Genomic DNA, 16,740 nt, shown 5'->3' with positions numbered 1-16,740 from the left:
CAGCTAAGACAGACGCAAACACCCATAGCCAAACAATGGATTGAGCTTGGGAATCCTATGGAAGAGTTGGGGAAGGATTGAGGACCCCAAAGGGGACAGAAACTCCACAGGAAGACAAACAGAGTCAACTAACCTGGACCCTTGGGGCTCTCAGAGACTGAACCAACAAACAAAGAGCATATACCTGCTTTACCTAGGCTGCTCTGCACATATGTAGCAGATGTGCAGCTTGGTTTTCCTAGTGGGCCCTGAGCAACTGGAGTGGTGGCTATCCCAAAAGCTGTTGCCTGTACATGGGATATGCTCTTCTAGCTGGCCTGCCTTGTCTGGCCTCAGTGGAAGATAATATGCCTAGCCTCACAGAGACTTGAGGTGCCAGGGTCGGGGGATAACTGGGGGTCCTCCACCTACTCAGAGGAGATAAGGAGGAGGGATGGGGGAAGGATTGTGGGAAGGGGTGACCAGGGTGGGGGCAGTGAGTGAGATGTAAAGTGAATAAGTAAAAAATTAAATTAAATTTTAAAAAATATAAAAATAAAACAGACTTATTATATACTAAAAACCAACCCAACTTGATCTATAAACAAACTGATATATAATCTGACTATAAATCTGTAACCAAGCCACTTAGACTTAGCCAATCATAGCAGCTGAACTTCCAACCAATTAGAGGCTAAACGCTGCCCAAATACATTTATACATGGAGCCCATGACATGACTTAGTGGGTAAAGTGCCTGCCACCAACCTGATGACCTGAGTTCAATCCTGGGACCCACAAGGTAAGAAGAGAGAATTCATTCCCAGGAATCGACCCGTCAAAGTCTTCCTCTGTCCTTATATGCACATGGCAACCACTTGTGTATGAGTGTGCACATACAAATCAACATGGAAATGTAACAAAATTATTTTAAAATATGCCCTTATGAAGTGAGTGGCAACTTCAGCCAATGAGGTTATTGCCTTCTTGTATGTTGGGAGGGCAGTGTATACACACATGTTTTTGTGTGTGTGTACATGTGGGTCTATTTGCATGTATGTACATATGCATCTGAAGGCCAGAGGCTAACTTTGTGTCTTCTTCTCCACCTTTTGAGATGGGGTCTCTCACTTACCCTGGAACATGCTAATTCACTAGATCCCCTGGCCAGTTAGCTCCAAGGATCCAATTGTCTCAGCCCTACATTCTGAGTTTACAGACATGTGCTGCCATCTCTGTTTCTCTCTGGATGCAGGGTCTCTAAATAGATTCTCATGCTGCATGGTAGGCATGCTACTGACTGAGTCCAGGTTAGTTCTGTATGTCATTTCCTAGTTTCTAGCTACAGATATAAGCTATAATGGGAGGGAGACATTCTTAGACCTCTTCGGTCTGCAATGCTTCCTGGCTAGAATCTTTTCTGTCTAGTATTTGTTGTAATATAAGCAGTGTTTGTGTGTGTGTGTGTGTGTGCATACTACATTCATGTGAGTGAGTGTGTAAGTGTGTGAGTGAGTGTGTGTGTCTATGTGTGTGTGAGAGAGAGAGAAAGAGAGAAAGAGACAGAGACACACAGAGAGAGAGAGACAGAGAGAGAGACAGAGAGAGAGAGACAGAGAGAGAGAGAGAGAGAGAGAGAGAGAGAGTATTGTAATCATGTGTGCCCATGCAGAGACCAGAGCAAACATTGGGTGTCTTCCTCTGTCAGTCTCCACCTCCTTGTTCTGAAACAGCGACTCTCACTGAACCAGAAGCTCAGCATTTGTGCTATAAGTCCTTCCCCAGTAGATAGAGCTTGGGAAGAAAGTTTAACTCAGATGACATGTGCATCAATACAGCAATCAGAGTCTTGCTTATTGATGACATTTCTCTAAAATTAAATTACTATTTTTATTTTGGAAATTTTCCAAAAGTGATAAGCTGATAGAAGACATGCCAATGTCTGGCAGAAATTTCCTGTCCAATGTATTTACAGTGCAGCCATGTCAAAGGACAGGAAAAAGGGAGGTGAAGCTACGAGTTGGGAGGAGAGAAAAATATACACACAGAGAAAGGAGAGGATGAGGGAGGAGAGAAGAGAGGAGAGATGGTGGCAGATGATACCCTCATGTGTCTAGCAGTCTCAGGTAGTTATTCATATCAACATTAGATAATTGGGACAAGAATTCTAATTGTGTGGGCATCTTGTGATTTTAGTATTTGCTGATATATAAATCTCTTTGGTTAATCTTAAACTTTAGAGTTTTACTTTACTGGATTACTGGCAAGTGGGTCGACCAACAACCAGGTGCTTAGGTCTGTGAAGAAATTAGCAACTCCAGGGATGAATGAATTGGAACTGGAAACACAGTGACCACTTACTACAGGAGCAAACTGGGAAACAGCCTGGGAGAACTAGCTCAGAAACTCCAGCCCTGCCTGAGAGTTGGTGGGAGGAGAGTACTCCAGAGTTAGTGCGGGAAGATCATGGGCTCATTTTCTAATATCACCCACAACACCTTAGTACCCACATTCTGATATGCTGGGTATGACAGTAAATTTTATTTCAACTGGGCTTGGCTGGATTAGCCAGTTTGGGTCCGAGTTCAAGGGCAACTTGGTGACAGAGTGAGATTCAGGACAGACATGACTATACAGAGAACCCAGTCTCAAAAACAAAAAACAAAACAACAACAAAACAAAAACAAACAAAAACCCAGCATTTGAATGAGAAGATTGGTCTTTACAGTGAGTACAGGTCTCATGCAGCCATTGAAGGTCCTAGGAAAGACCAGCCACACCAGTCACCACCACCTAGAGATTTCTATTTGTATAAAACTTAGGAATTTAAAAATGCAGCCTCTACCTGCCCTAGTTTCCAGCCTATCTATCCTATCATGCAGATTTTGGACTTGCTATGTGTACCCTTCCCCCCACCATGAGCAGGCCTGAGAGACCCTGTTTACCACAACAAGACCAAGTGATAGGATCTAGGTGGAGTTACCCATCTTGGCTGCCCAGAACACAGAAGCAGAACTGCCCCTGGGCTTGCCTGAAGACATCTCTGGCCGTGACCTGGAGTGGACTATGGATTATCCCACCCATCTGAAACCAGGAGGGGTTGTGGGTTGGGTCTTCCCCTTTAAATTGAGAGCTGAACATTAAAGCTTTGAGCCTTGATCAGAGAACTTTGTCTTGGCTTCATCTCTTCTCGCCCTCCATCCCCTTTCATTCCCAGGCCCCCTTTCAGGTGAACCCAGTTGACTTGTGGCCACAGGCGGCTACAGATTGGTGCCCAACATGGAGCTTGAAAATGGGGGACCAGCTGAGGAACGCTGTCTTAGGTGGAGCTCCACTGAAAATGGAACAAGAAGGAAAGTATCCCGCACACTTGGTAAGTAGCAAACAGTATTGATACTAGCGCTAGTTAATTTTTGGAGGCCATGTTTGCAGGAAGTGTGTTTTAGGGGATACGGTCTAGGTTGAATAGGTGTTGATCCGATGCCTAATCTTGCCTAGGAGGTGAGAGTGAATTTTGGGACAGGAGAATTCTAAACAGGCATTTGCCCGCAGCTTGCAAGAGCTGCTTCAGGTGAAAGGAGCAGGGTTAGAAGAAATTGGAAAACTAAGAAAGCAGCCACAGCTACATCTCCTAAAGAAAGGGATAAAGTGTTAGATCTTGAATATCAGAGAGAGAAAGGGTTTTGAAAAGCAGTTGTTCTCTCTCTGGGTTATGCCAGCAAAAAAGAATGAAAAGGCTGTTTCAGAGCTCTCCTAGGAACAAGAGAAAATTCAGGAGACATCTTAGACCAAGAGAAACTAAGAGAAATCCTTAGTTCTGCTTTCTTTGTCTATTGTCTTGTCCTTGGTGCACCAATGTCCACGTGTCTCATTGTGTTTTCTGTCCACATGTCTCATTGTATGAATGATTGGTCGTCTTTGTTTTATGTTCTATGTTTAATGTTTAAAAGATTGTTAAAATTGCTTGATTCAACACTTGGTCTAGTTTAACTTGGTTTTCAAAGGCAGTTTTAATATGCAGAGCAGCAGCTGATAAGTTTGCTTAACACCTGTAGCTAAAAGTCTAGCTGAGCTGGAAAGGCTGCTTTTAAAGGGACAGGCGGGTTTCTTTGATTAAATAAGGGAGTTAAGAGTTGTTTGTCATGGAAAAATCTCTGTGACAAGGTGCTTTTATTTTGGAATTATGGCTAGAAAAATCGAGAAATTTTGTTTGGTTTAAATATATAAGATGTGTTGTCACTTCATTTTTGTTTGTAATTGGTTTTAAGGTATAAATATGTTCTACATGTCTTGGTTATAAATCATTGGCCTAAAGTTATTGGGTTTGATTAAAAATTTACAACTTGGGTAACAAAAGGTTTGCTTAAAACTGGTAACACAGGGTTAGTCATTCAAAAACCAAATGTATAAAAGATTTAAAAGTAATGTCTATTTAATGAGATATTAAAGGCTGCACTATCATGCATTCATATATAAGAACTGGCAGCCAAACTTTGTAACATAAAAGTAATCCACTTGGTGTTGATTTTAGGGAAAATAGATTGCTTACATCATTAAAAATTGGTTTTGTTTCCAAAAATTATGGTTATATGCTAATATTGCAAAGGAAACTTAAAAATGTGGTTAACTGCCAACATTCCTTTGGCTGCAGCTGACAGGCAGTTCAATCGTGAGCTTGAGATTTTTTGACTCACTTATGTTTATAGAAGAAAGGCTAGAGCAGGTAGAGTTAAATAAAGGAGTTAAAAAACAACTGTGGCACAATATGGGTCTACTGACTCCTTCACACAAGCTTTATTGGATACTGTGGTAGAAGCAAATTTAATGCCCAAATATTGGAAAACTATATGTAAGGCTACTTTGTCAGTAGGAGATTATTTGCTTTGGAACTCAAAATGTCGTGATACCAGTAAGAAAACCACCATGATGAATGCCCAGGCAGGCAATGCAGATTGGGATCTTAACATGCTTCTAAGAGAAGGTTAATATGAAGGTAATGCTAATCAGGTTAAACTGCCTGCAAGAGTGTATACATAGATTGCAATGGCTGCCTGCTGTGCTTGAAATCAATTACCTACTAAAGGGGATCTTAGTGGAAATTTATTCAGTATTAAACAGGGTTCTGAGGAACCATTCCAGAAATTCGTAGACAGGCTGCTGAAAGCAGCTGGTAGAATTTTTGGAGATCCTCAAACAGGAATTCCTTTTGTTACTCATTTGGCTTATGAGAATGCTAATGCAGCCTGTTGCACAAAGCAAAGGCAGACTTACATGGATACATTCGTCTTTGCGCTAAAATTGGGCCCTCTTACCATCAGGGTCTGTCTGCCTTACAAGGGACCACTGTACAAGCAATGCTTGCACAGAACCGTAAAGATAAAAGATGTTTTAAATGTGGAGATTCAAGTCATTTTTAAAATGACTGTCCCAAAAACAGAGGCACAAACAAATAATCCAGTCACATGACACATTCGTCCTTGGTGCAGGAAAGATAATCTCTGGGCCAGGCCTCAGGATATAGGCCATGATTAAAAACATTTACATTTGAATTAAGTTGATATACAATGGGTGCAGCAAAAGCTTGTGTGACAAATACTCTTTTTGCCTCTGTCATCCTGACCAGCCCCTTGAAGGGTTTTTTCTGGAATTTGTTTATTGCCTAGTTTGTTCCTTGGAAGGGTCAACCTCAGGCCCAAAGACATTCCCAACAGTCTTCAGGGCCAAAAGTTGTAATGATTATGCTGGAGAAATTTAAATAATGGCTGCTTCCCCCATGTCATTGTAACTACCTGCTGGAAAAAGAATTGTTCAACTTGTTTTTGTTTCTTTGCATCCACTCCCTTCCAAGTTTGTTAATAATGAGAGAAGACAGGATTGCTTTGGTTCTTCTAATATATATTGGATTCAGTCTATTACTAGCAAGAGACCTAATCTTAAGTTATGTAACAATTATTAGAAGATCGCCTTCAGCTTGGCATTCATCTGATACTCTCACTCAGCTAAAAAAGATTGGTTATTGAAAAATAATGATATTTGGCCTATTATATGGCAAACATTTTAAGCAAATTTGATGATCACCATCCAAAAGATAAGTTGTTACGGTTTTTCTCTATGCATGCTTTTATATTTCCTGAAATTTACTACGCATGCAGTTCATAGAAAAGATGTTTGCTGTATTTACTGTATTTACAGATGCCTCATATATTGAGAAGGCAGTATATGTAATTAGATCATATGTTTATTTTCTTGAGTTTCCCCTACTTGAGCACAAATAATTAAATTATGTGTTGTAGCCACTGTTTAAAATACTAGAAAATCAAGCTTTCAATTTATATACTTATAGCCAGTATATGGTTCATGATTTATAATTGCTTAAAATTGTTCCTTTTTTAGATATTGCTAATTCTCAAATTTTATAGTTATTTATAAAAATACAGCTTAATTTTTTAAAAACATGTACTGTTCCTTAACTTTATAAAACATTTAAAAGCTCATTGGATTGCCTGAACCCCAGGACAATGCCAGAGCAGATTTGTATACTAGGTAGATTATAGGCCTCACAAATAATTAGCCATACTATCTTATTCTTACAGCATCAAAATAGTAATAGCTTGATATAATAATTTGACATTTCTAAAAAGTGTGCAAGTTAAATTGCAAAAACTTGTTTTCAGTATTCTCAATTTTTTCATAATGATGTTAAACCTTGAGGACTTACATGTAATCAATCTTGGAAAATAGATGTTACTCATTTTTTATTAAAAAATTAAAATATGTACATGTGAGTTGACACTTTTTAGGCTTTCTAGTCGTAACTACTTTAACAAGAAGAAGCAACTAAAAATATCAGTTATTGCCTATATTATTTTCCTGTGCTTGGTGTTCCATACCAGACTAAGATAGGTAATGGAACTGGCTATTGCAGTTATTTGACTACAGTCAAACATTTGAGATGTTTTTTGACAACTTTACTACCAGGATTCCTTATTATCCTCAAGGACAAAAAATTGTGTAAGAGAGATTATGAAACTTTAATATCTCTCTGAGTGTGAGAAAAACAGCTATTGGTGCTTCTTCCATGATTTTACAAAAACTCTAAAAGGTTGGCTTTTTAAACTAAAGGGGGGGGGGAGAATTATACCCTCTAAGGTCACCAAAAGCAAGATGTGCTTTTGTGTTATTTGTTTTAAATTTTCTGCAAACTGATGTTAAAGGTCAGTCTGCAGCAAATCGACATTGGCATCCAGTCACTTCCAGGGTCTAATGGAGAGACCCCCTAACTAATTCTTGGAATGGTCCTGACCCTGTCTTAATTTGGGGTCGTGGCTCGGTCTGTATTTTTTTCAGAAAAAGAAAATGGAGCCCTATGGCTGCCTGAAAGATTGGTCTGTCAAGTGGACACAGATCTTGAGCCTAATAATTATGATTCTGATAATGAAGAATCTGATAACAAATCTAGTCAGATACATTATCATATGTTAGCCGTGGAGGAACACGAGACTCTAGATAAGGTTGTTACTCTATCCAGGGTATTCCCAAGTCGCATCTCCACCCAACCTAAAAGAGGGCACTTCCGCCCCTAGACCAAGAAGAGAGGGGCCACCCAGAACCCCCTCTATCTGGCGATCTGAATTCTTGCATAGGCTTCGAGGCAAAGCACTGCAAGGGAATATAAATAAAAGTTAAAAATATGTTTCTGGGTTCCCTGAGGGACAAGCCTGACTGCATAGGGGTTGATGTCAAAGTATCCCCTCTCCTGGAAAAAGACATCGGGACAGGTATGGCCCTCATGCCTTACTGGACAACGACAAGAGGACTGGAGCCATTACAAGGTCCCCTTTAATTACTGGGGGTCAGGCCTCTATCCCCTCCTTGAAAAGATTAGAATCACCACGGTCCTTCCATACTTGGAGAAGAGATGAGATGTCACGGACAGCCCTGACTGTACACTGGGGGCCTAAAATCAACAATAAGCCTGATTTATTTGCCTGCTCAAAGTCGGGTCTCCATGGAAAAACACTGAAACAGAGGGCTATAAACTATTGTAAACAGACAGCTTTTGTTGAAATCTACCAGCTTGAGTAGTCATAGACCTTGTATCTGATCCTTGTCAACCAGCAGTTGGATTAGATACTAAAACATTTCCACTTTCAACCTTATTCCCTATATGGCTTGGATAATCATGTTGCTGTTAACTTTTGAACCTTGTGTCTCAAGCAGATAGGTTGCCTTCACACAAAGATCTCTCCCAACAAGCCCGGCTACTTGGTACCCCAGATGGGATGAAATCGTGTACCCCACACAGCTGCTTCTACTGGACCTGTTCCTCCTGACCTATCTTCAGATGGGTTCCATAAACCCTGGACAGCAGGACACAGCCAACTCTACTAAGACTGGACAAACATCCCCCATACCCATTCTTCTAGGTTCCCCCTAGAGACACTTCGCCCCCAATGTCAGCAGGAAGTAGCCAGATATCACGACGACCATATTCCTGCCTCACCTCTCTCTAACTTTTCTTTTTAAGTTAACCAAAACGGGGGAACTGTACCCTTCCCCCCACCATGAGCAGGCCTGAGAGACCCTGTTAACCACAACAAGACCAAGTGATAGGATCTAAGTGGAGTTACCCACCTTGCCTGCCCAGAACACAGAAGCAGAACTGCCCCTGGGCTTGCCTGAAGACATCTCTGGCCGTGACCTGGAGTGGACTATGGATTATCCCACCCATCTGAAACCAGGAGGGGTTGTGGGTTGGGTCTTCCCCTTTAAATTGAGAGCTGAACATTAAAGCTATGAGCCTTGATCAGAGAACTTTGTCTTGGCTTCATCTCTTCTTGCCCTCCATCCCCTTTCATTCCCAGGCCCCCTTTCAGGTGAATCCAGTTGACTTGTGGCCACAGGCGGCTACAGCTATGCTTTTCTATCTCATCTGTCTGTCTATCTGTCTGTCTGTCTGTCTGTCTATCTGTCTGTCTGTCTGTCTGTCTGTCTATCTGTCTGTCTGTCTATCTATCTATATTTCCATCTAAATATCCTGTTCTCTTCAGAAAACAGTAACCAATGCAATCCTCAGGGTCCAGATGTGCAGACAAACCCCACACTAAGCACAGGGAGATAAGTAGTCAGCCTAGGTAAAGTATTTCTGCCTCCTGTTTGAGACACATCTGTTAACTCTTGTGGGGTGGTGGGCTGTGAAAAGCAGCTGGGTGCTTGGTCAAGCACAAGCTTAGAACCTCAGAACCTTATTGGATGGCAGGAGTTCAGCTCTGCTCCCAGGCACTGGTTCTTTTCATTTAGCTTCAGCCCTCCGACAACCACCCCCACATAGAGGTCTATGGCCTCGGGCCCTAAGGAGATTTACATACTAACGAGGTACCTCAAAGCCAGAGGGTGGAGCCAACTAAGCATTCCTACCCAGCCCATGCTCCCTCTCTCCCTCCCTATTTAACTTGGGTGTGCTCTGGGTTTTGGGGGGTTGCATCCAGATCCATCCACCATCTGCCATGACATTAAAGCCAGTAAAAGCCCATGGACTTTCTCCTGTCATTGGGGCCACGCCATAAGAAACTGTGGAGCCACAGCAGCCATGCCTAACTTCCAGCATGGAGGATCCCTCTCTGCGTTTTCCAAGCAACTACCCACAAACTCTAATTCCCTTTTGTAAATCACACTTAGGATCTGCTGACACTCATGTTTGTTTGTTTGTGTGGTGCAAGGAATGGAGCCAAGGCCTCCTGACATGCTATGCAAGTACATCACTCCTGAACTACTGCCAAAGTCCCCCATGTATACGTGTTGACCAAGGAACTGAATTTCGCAAGTGCCTCTCATCTTGTGTGAGATACAGTTCACATCCTACGCTTTTGCTCTCAGGTGGTGTGAGGACATGTTTTAACACTTCCCTCTTACAGAGAATGTGCTGTCAACTCAGATAGTTGGATTTGTGTGACTCAGACTGACAGCACAGCTCTGCTAAGCCTGGGGAGTGAGGCAGAGCCAGGTTCTTCCAACTAGAAAGCTAATGCAACTTTGAGAACAATCTTTAGAGAAAAGAATTTAAATCCTCACTTTTGTGAATGTTCTGTGACATATAAATTATCAGTGATAAATATGAACACTGCCACCATGGACATGAGCAGAGTATAACACAAGGAGACCCAAAGCTTAAGTTTCTTAGTCATAGGGAGAAGCCGGTTCTGGCTCTGGGACTTTTTGGTAGAAAAAGTTTCTGTTTGAGTTGGTTCATGCCCCACTGGGAAGAGAAGGCTTGGGGTGTGTGGGCCAGAGGCCTGGATCGTGTTTCAGAATGATAGGCCCCTTTATAAGATTCACTCCTAGCCAATGTAGACTGCTAGAGCCCTGGCTCCCCCCTCTGATGGTCTCCAGAGACCATGGTCCAGGCTCTGCTTATCACTGCTTCATTTTGGATGCCTATGGCATTTTAAAATAGCTGCACTGTCTGCTGTCTGCAAACCTTTGTGCTTCTAGAAGCTTTCCCTGATTGGAGGAGAGCATTCCTGGCTGTATGGGAAGGTAAACACAGTGGTTTCATGTGTCTGCTTCTCCCAGCTTTCCTTTCTCCACCTCCTTCCATACTGCCATGTCTGTAAACTTCCAGATGTTTGGTGTCTGCATCTCATTTGAAGACATCCATGAAGATCATTTATATCCATCTCCACTTCATGGGACTCTTCCCCCAGCCCATTCTCCTCAGGTGAGATCCAAGCATTTCTTTGCTTTCTCCCCAGAAGCAGTCACAAAAGATACAATACATGCAATAGATTTTCTGAAGGAGCTGGAACAAGTTGTTTTGAGTCACAGCAAAAACCAAGGCAGTACAAATTATTGGCTTGCTTTTTTTTATTTTGCTGGACTAGTGAACCCAGGTTCTCGGGAACACTAAGCCGACACTCTACCTGTGGAATATACACACACACTTTAAACTTGCTTAAACATATTATTGATATCATGTTATTTTTAGTGTATGTTTGCCACAAAATTGTCAAAGTCAAGTCTTTCCTTTGACACTGTGTTTCCCAGGGATAGGCCTCGTGTCCTCAGGCTTGTGGCTGGTGCCTCTACACACTGAGCAAGTCACCATCCCTAAAATTACATTGTAATCACCTTATTACAACCATCTTCAAGAATTCCACTCAGGAATCTTTGCTCTCTTGACTTCAACCCTTGGTAAACTGCCTCCCCTTCTTCCTCCCTACTTTCCCAGAAGTCAGAAGTAGACGTACTCAGTTTAAGTTCCTTTCTTTTTCCCTTCCTTTATTTTTACTAAGAAATTTTACCAAAAGCTATTACAGAAAAGCACCATTTTGTTCTTTCCAGATGAATGACCAGAAACCCTACAGATAAGAAAAGAGGTGAGGGACTGACCTGGATGGAACCGTGATAACTAAGAAGTTTTCCTCAGAGCTACAGGTATATTTGGGGATAAGCAAGCTGGATCCAGGGTGGAAAAGCTATGCTGTGGGCTCCAGGCTGTGCATGCACACTCAAGACAGTTTCTGTGCCTACACACCTCCATTCTGTGGCACAGGTTCTGCAGTGAGCTTTTCTAGTTCTTCACCACTGGATCCCATAGAGCACCGCTGGTACCTCATCTCAAGAGGCTTTGTCCAGGAAGAATAGTGACAGTGCCAGAGACTGCAGAGGCCATAGATGGTAAAGAACAAGGCCAGCCCTAAGGCCAGGTGCCAGCAGAAGAAGATGGTTAGAAATGCCAGGTCCACAGGGCTGTCTGCCCTCCAGGGCTGTCCAGTGAAAGGTATATACATCTCACAGATCTGCATCATCCAAGTGCTTAACACCAGTGCCATCCAGCTCTTGAGGACCCAGAGTGGGGCATTGTCAGGGATCCAGATCTCCACAGTGAGCACCAGAGCAAGCAAGAAGGCAGGCAAGACTAACAGAAGATGCACTCGGATTTCCAAGGCGCTTTTGTTCTCAATATGGGTTATCATCAGCAGTACCATCACATAGAAAGCCAGGGCTTCAGCTGCACGCTCCAGCTTCACACTCCAACGTGTCAGATGTGCCTGGCTCACAATGTCCACTATGCCACTGAGCAAAAAGAACCCAAACATGGTTACATGCTCCCAGTTGTCCTTGAAAATAAACACTCGCCGAGGGTCCTCCCAGTCTATCATCTTCAGACGGTTGACTCCTGGGGGGTAGAAGTATTCATCAATGATACAAATAGAGAGGACAACCACCTTTGTCAGTGCTTCATAGGATACCTTCCAAAACAGCCTGTGTCCTAGCAGCTTCTTCGGGAGCAAGGGGTGCTTGAGCACCTTCTGTTTCCGGAGCAGGGCCAAAGATGTTAGCAAGGAATAGTAGACAGCTAACATGAGGAAGCCTACTCCTGGCAGCAGGTGTCCTTCAAAGGTTCCCATGGCTCTTCTGAGTGAAGACTCAGAGAAGAGCAGAGCCAGCAGATGATAGACCTTCACTGGCTCTCCTCAGAAATCTCACAAGAGAGTCTTTGGGCCTGCAGCAACAACCTGGTGCTGACAGCCACTTGTAAGAAAGATGATCTGTGACACTCTCAGCGTGGGGCATCTAAGTAATGTGGTTGTTAGTCATCTCAGGGTGTTCCTGTATGAGGCTTACTGGGGCAGAGATTTCAGCTTCTATACCACGTGGCATGGCAGAGAATACAGATTGGGTTTGCCCTTCCTTTCATTAAGCACCGTGCCCCAGCCCATCAGGGACAGGGAAGGGAGAGGAGAACAAAACTGCTTTGGCAGAGGAACTATGAGCTGACTACCACTGACTGCTGGTGCCAGACATTGGATATTTCTTTCATTTAAATATTAATAACTAATGTTTAAATCTAATTAAAATTTAAATAAAATTAAATTTCATTATATATTAATTATTCTCTCATTTAAATCCCTCAACAGGGGAAATGTAGAAATGACTCTGTCAAAAGCTTTTCAAATCCTACAGAGGACCTAAGTTTGGTCCCTAGAATCCACCTGGGGCAGTTCACTACTTCCTGTAACTTCAGCTCCAGGGGATCTGTTGTAGTAAATATTTCATCTCACTCAGTCATTTCTACCCCACCTTTGACCATTCAGTCCCAGATAAAAGACACAAAATATTTATTATATGACTATTTTGTCTACTTCCCTTCCAATAGCCCTGAGAAATGACATGGTAAGTTCTGCCTGGGATGCTCTGACTCTGACTGGCCAACCTTCATGAACCATTCTTACAATCCCTTACCCCGTGGTGTCTTCTCTCTCCACATTCTTTCTCCCCCTCTCATGTGGTCCTCCCTAGACCCCGAAGCCCAAGAACCAACATCTCACCTTTCTCTCTTCTGCCTAGATGTAGGTTGTCTACATTTTTATTTGATCATTAGTTTTAAATTAAGAAGCAAGTTCACATAGCATACATGATGATCTCCTTGTCCTGGGAGCAATCAGACTTTGTACTTAACATTACAATACATAGCTAAAGACCAAACCTCAACAATTTCCCCTTTTTGTCTAAATAGAAAAGGTCTTTCTTTTATAATAACAAACAACATACAGTAAGATCAATTATAAAATAATTATGGCTTCCAGTCTAGACCCAAACATGTAGCAGAACCCTGGTGGAGGTTCTGTCCCCAATCTCACAGAACCCAGAGGAAGCAGGCCTCCCAGGAGCTCTAACCCAGGCAGTACCTTAAGTAAGGAGTCAGCAACACTACCCCAAACAGGGAATAACTGGGACCCACTAGGACTCAGGAACTTACTCCTGGCCAGAAGCACTGGTTCCTTCTGGTCTGAGCCTGATCACTGAGCATATCCCTGGCAGCAGCTCTGCCCCCAATCTCACAGAACCCAGAGGAAGTGGGCCTCCCAGGAGCTCTAACCCAGGCAGTATCTTAGGTAATGAGTCAGCAACACCCGCCCCAAACAGGGAGTGACTGGGACCCAGAAATTCACTCCTGGCCTGGAGCACTGTTTTTTTTTCCAGTCTGTGGCTGGGTACTGAGCAGATCCTGGACCCCAGCTCTAACCCCAGTAGTAACACCCACACCACACAGTTATGAAACCACCAAGGTAATAGGTAAGACAGGCTCCAGTCAGAGACAGTGAGGGCAGGTAGCACTAAGAAGATCCAGATGGCAAAAGGCAAGAGCAAAAACATCAGCAAACCAGGGTACTTGGCATCATTAGAACCTAGTTCTCCCACACTAGAAAGTCCTGAAGTCCCTGTGGGAAGCCAACAGAAGGCAGCTATCATCCTTGCAGCCATCTTGAGCCATATACCCTGACAACCCACTTGATTACAATAGCCTACAAGAGCTGAGCACACTCTGATAACATCTTGTTTTAGATACCCAGGATTTTTTCTTGGGTGTGTGAGACTTAAAAGTGTGTGACTCAGAAATAAGATTTAGAGACAAGACCTAAGGGTATGACTTAAAGGCGTGACTTAAAGGCGTGGCTTAGAAGAGAGACATATAAAAGGTGAGAGGCAGACAGAAGAAATTATTATTAGGTATTAGGCAATTGACACTTGGAGGAAGAACTTGGAATTAGAGAATAGGCACTTGAGACACTTGGAGGCACTAGGGACTAGGAACTAGGAACTAGGAACTAGGAACTCAAGACTTGGGACTTGGAGAGAAGAAGAGAGACTGAAGAATAAATGGGATTGAATCACACTCTGTCTGGTCTCCATTCCTCACATCCACCCTCACTCTCTCTTGCTGAACCCCAACCCGTGGACCAGAGCAGCTTGGGGCAGTGTGGGCTCTAACAATTTAGCCCCCAAGGCTTTTGGCAGTGCAGGTTCAAACACTGACAGAGCGGCCCATGACATTTTGGCTCCCAAACGTGAGGTAGCTCAGGCCACAACACTTGGGCCCCCAAGTATGGGGCAGAGCGGGCCGCAACAAGTCCCCATATCACCAGGAAAGCAAGATTCAGATTTAAAATCACTTCTAATGATGATCATAGAGGACTTTAAGAAGAACATAAATAACACCCTCAAAGACTTTGAGGAGAACACAGGTAAACAGGTAGAAGCCCTTAAAAAGGAAACATAAAAATCCCTTAAAGAATTACAAGAGAATACAACTAAACAGGTGAAGAAATTGAATAAAACCATCCAGGACATAAAAATGGAAGTAGAAACAATAAAGAAATCTTAAAGGGAGACTACTCTGGAAATAGAAAACCAAGAAAAAGATCAGGAGTCATAGATGCAAACATCACCAGCAGAATACAAGAGATAGAAGAGAGAATCTCAGGTGCAGAAGATACCATAGAAAATATTGACACAACTCTCAAAGAAAACGCAAAATGCAAAAAGTTCTTAACACAAAAAATCCAGGAAATCCAGGACACAATGAAAAAACCAAACGTTAGGATAATAGGTATAGACAAGAGTGAAGATTCCCAACTTCAAGAGCCAATAAATATCTTCAACAAAATTATACAAGAAAATTTCCCTAACCTAAAGAACGAAATGCCCATAAACATACAAGAAGCCCACAGACTTCCAAATAGACTAGACCAGAAAAGAAATACCTCCCATCACATAATAATCAAAACACAAATGCACAAAACAAAGAAAGAATATTAAATGCAGTAAGGGAGAAAGGCCAAGTAATATATAAAGGCAGACCTATCAGAATTACACCAGACTTCTCATCAGATACTATAAAAGCTAGAAGATGCTAGACAGATGATATACAGACCCTAAGAGAACACAAATGCCAGCCCAGGCTACTATACCCAGCAAAACTCTCAATTACCATAGATGGAGAAATCAAGATATTCCATAACAAAACCAAATTTACACAATATCTTTCCACAAACCCAGCATTACAAAGGATAAGAGCAAGAAAGCTCCAATACAAGGAGGGAAATTATACCCTAGAAAGAGCAGGAAATTAACCCTCTTCCAACAAATCCAAAAAAAGATAGCCGCACAAAGATAACTTCACCTCTAATAACAAAAATAACAGGAGACAACAATCACTGTTCCTTAATATTTCTTAACATCAATGGACTCAGTTCCCCAATTAAAAGACATAGGCTAATGGACTGGATACATAAACATGACCCAGCATTTTGCTGCATACAGGAAACCCACCTCAGTGCAAAGACAGACTCTACCTTAGAGTAAAAGGCTGGAAAACAATTTTCAAGCAAATGGTCCTAAGAAACAAGCTGGAGTAGCCATTCTAAAATCTCCAGCCTGAGAACACAAAGGTGGGGTGGGGGGGGGAGGAAACTCATGGCTCCACCTGTATAGGTAGTCGAGGGTGGCCTTGCCAGGCATCAGTGGAAGTGGACAGCCTTGGTACCTGAAAGTTTGGATTCCCTAGTGTTGGGGAATTGTAAGAGCAGGGAGGTGGGAATGAGAGGATGGTGGGAGCATACCTTCATAGTAATTGGAAGGGGAGAATGGGGTAAGAGGTTAGGCATCAGTGGAAGTGAAGGGCCTAGGTGCCTGAAAGTTTGGATTCCCTGATGTTGGGAAATTTGAGAGCAGGGAGGCTACAATGGGAGGATGGTGGGAGCACACCCTCATAGAAACTTCCAGAATTATATGGATTAGACATGACAGAGGCAGGCCGCCAGATGACTAGATTCCAGAATTCAAACAAACAATTATCTTGATACTAAAATTTGTTTTGAGAATTGTATATTGCAGAATACATAGCCTTGGTGTATCTATTCATCAGGCAAGCTGAGCAGACCTGCTCGAACCTCTGATGTCCTGGGATGCAGTGAAA

At 42.7% G+C, this 16,740-nt stretch overlaps 1 protein-coding gene and 1 long non-coding RNA gene across 2 annotated transcripts in view; one reads left to right on the top strand and one right to left on the bottom strand.

Annotated features, from left to right (window-relative positions):
- The window catches only part of LOC117701717 (transmembrane epididymal protein 1A-like), a 43,748-nt gene extending 31,167 nt beyond the window's left edge, over positions 1 to 12,581 (bottom strand). The window contains exon 1 of the mRNA XM_034493234.2: positions 11,367 to 12,581. Coding sequence (XP_034349125.1) covers positions 11,504 to 12,388 — 885 coding nt within the window. The 5' untranslated portion in view covers positions 12,389 to 12,581 and the 3' untranslated portion in view covers positions 11,367 to 11,503. The remainder of the gene's footprint in view (positions 1 to 11,366) is intronic.
- Positions 929 to 8,792, top strand: LOC143433933 (uncharacterized). The gene is made up of 2 exons (XR_013070261.1): positions 929 to 3,351; positions 8,199 to 8,792. It is a non-coding gene; the product is annotated as an uncharacterized LOC143433933 (long non-coding RNA).
- Positions 12,582 to 16,740: the final 4,159 nt, after the last annotated feature.

This window comes from Arvicanthis niloticus, unplaced genomic scaffold (assembly GCF_011762505.2).
Source record: "Arvicanthis niloticus isolate mArvNil1 unplaced genomic scaffold, mArvNil1.pat.X pat_scaffold_216_arrow_ctg1, whole genome shotgun sequence".
In the NCBI taxonomy this organism is placed as follows: Eukaryota; Metazoa; Chordata; class Mammalia; order Rodentia; family Muridae; genus Arvicanthis; species Arvicanthis niloticus.
The sequence above is the reverse complement of the archived record's forward strand: the minus strand, read 5'-3'. Positions and strand labels throughout refer to the sequence as shown.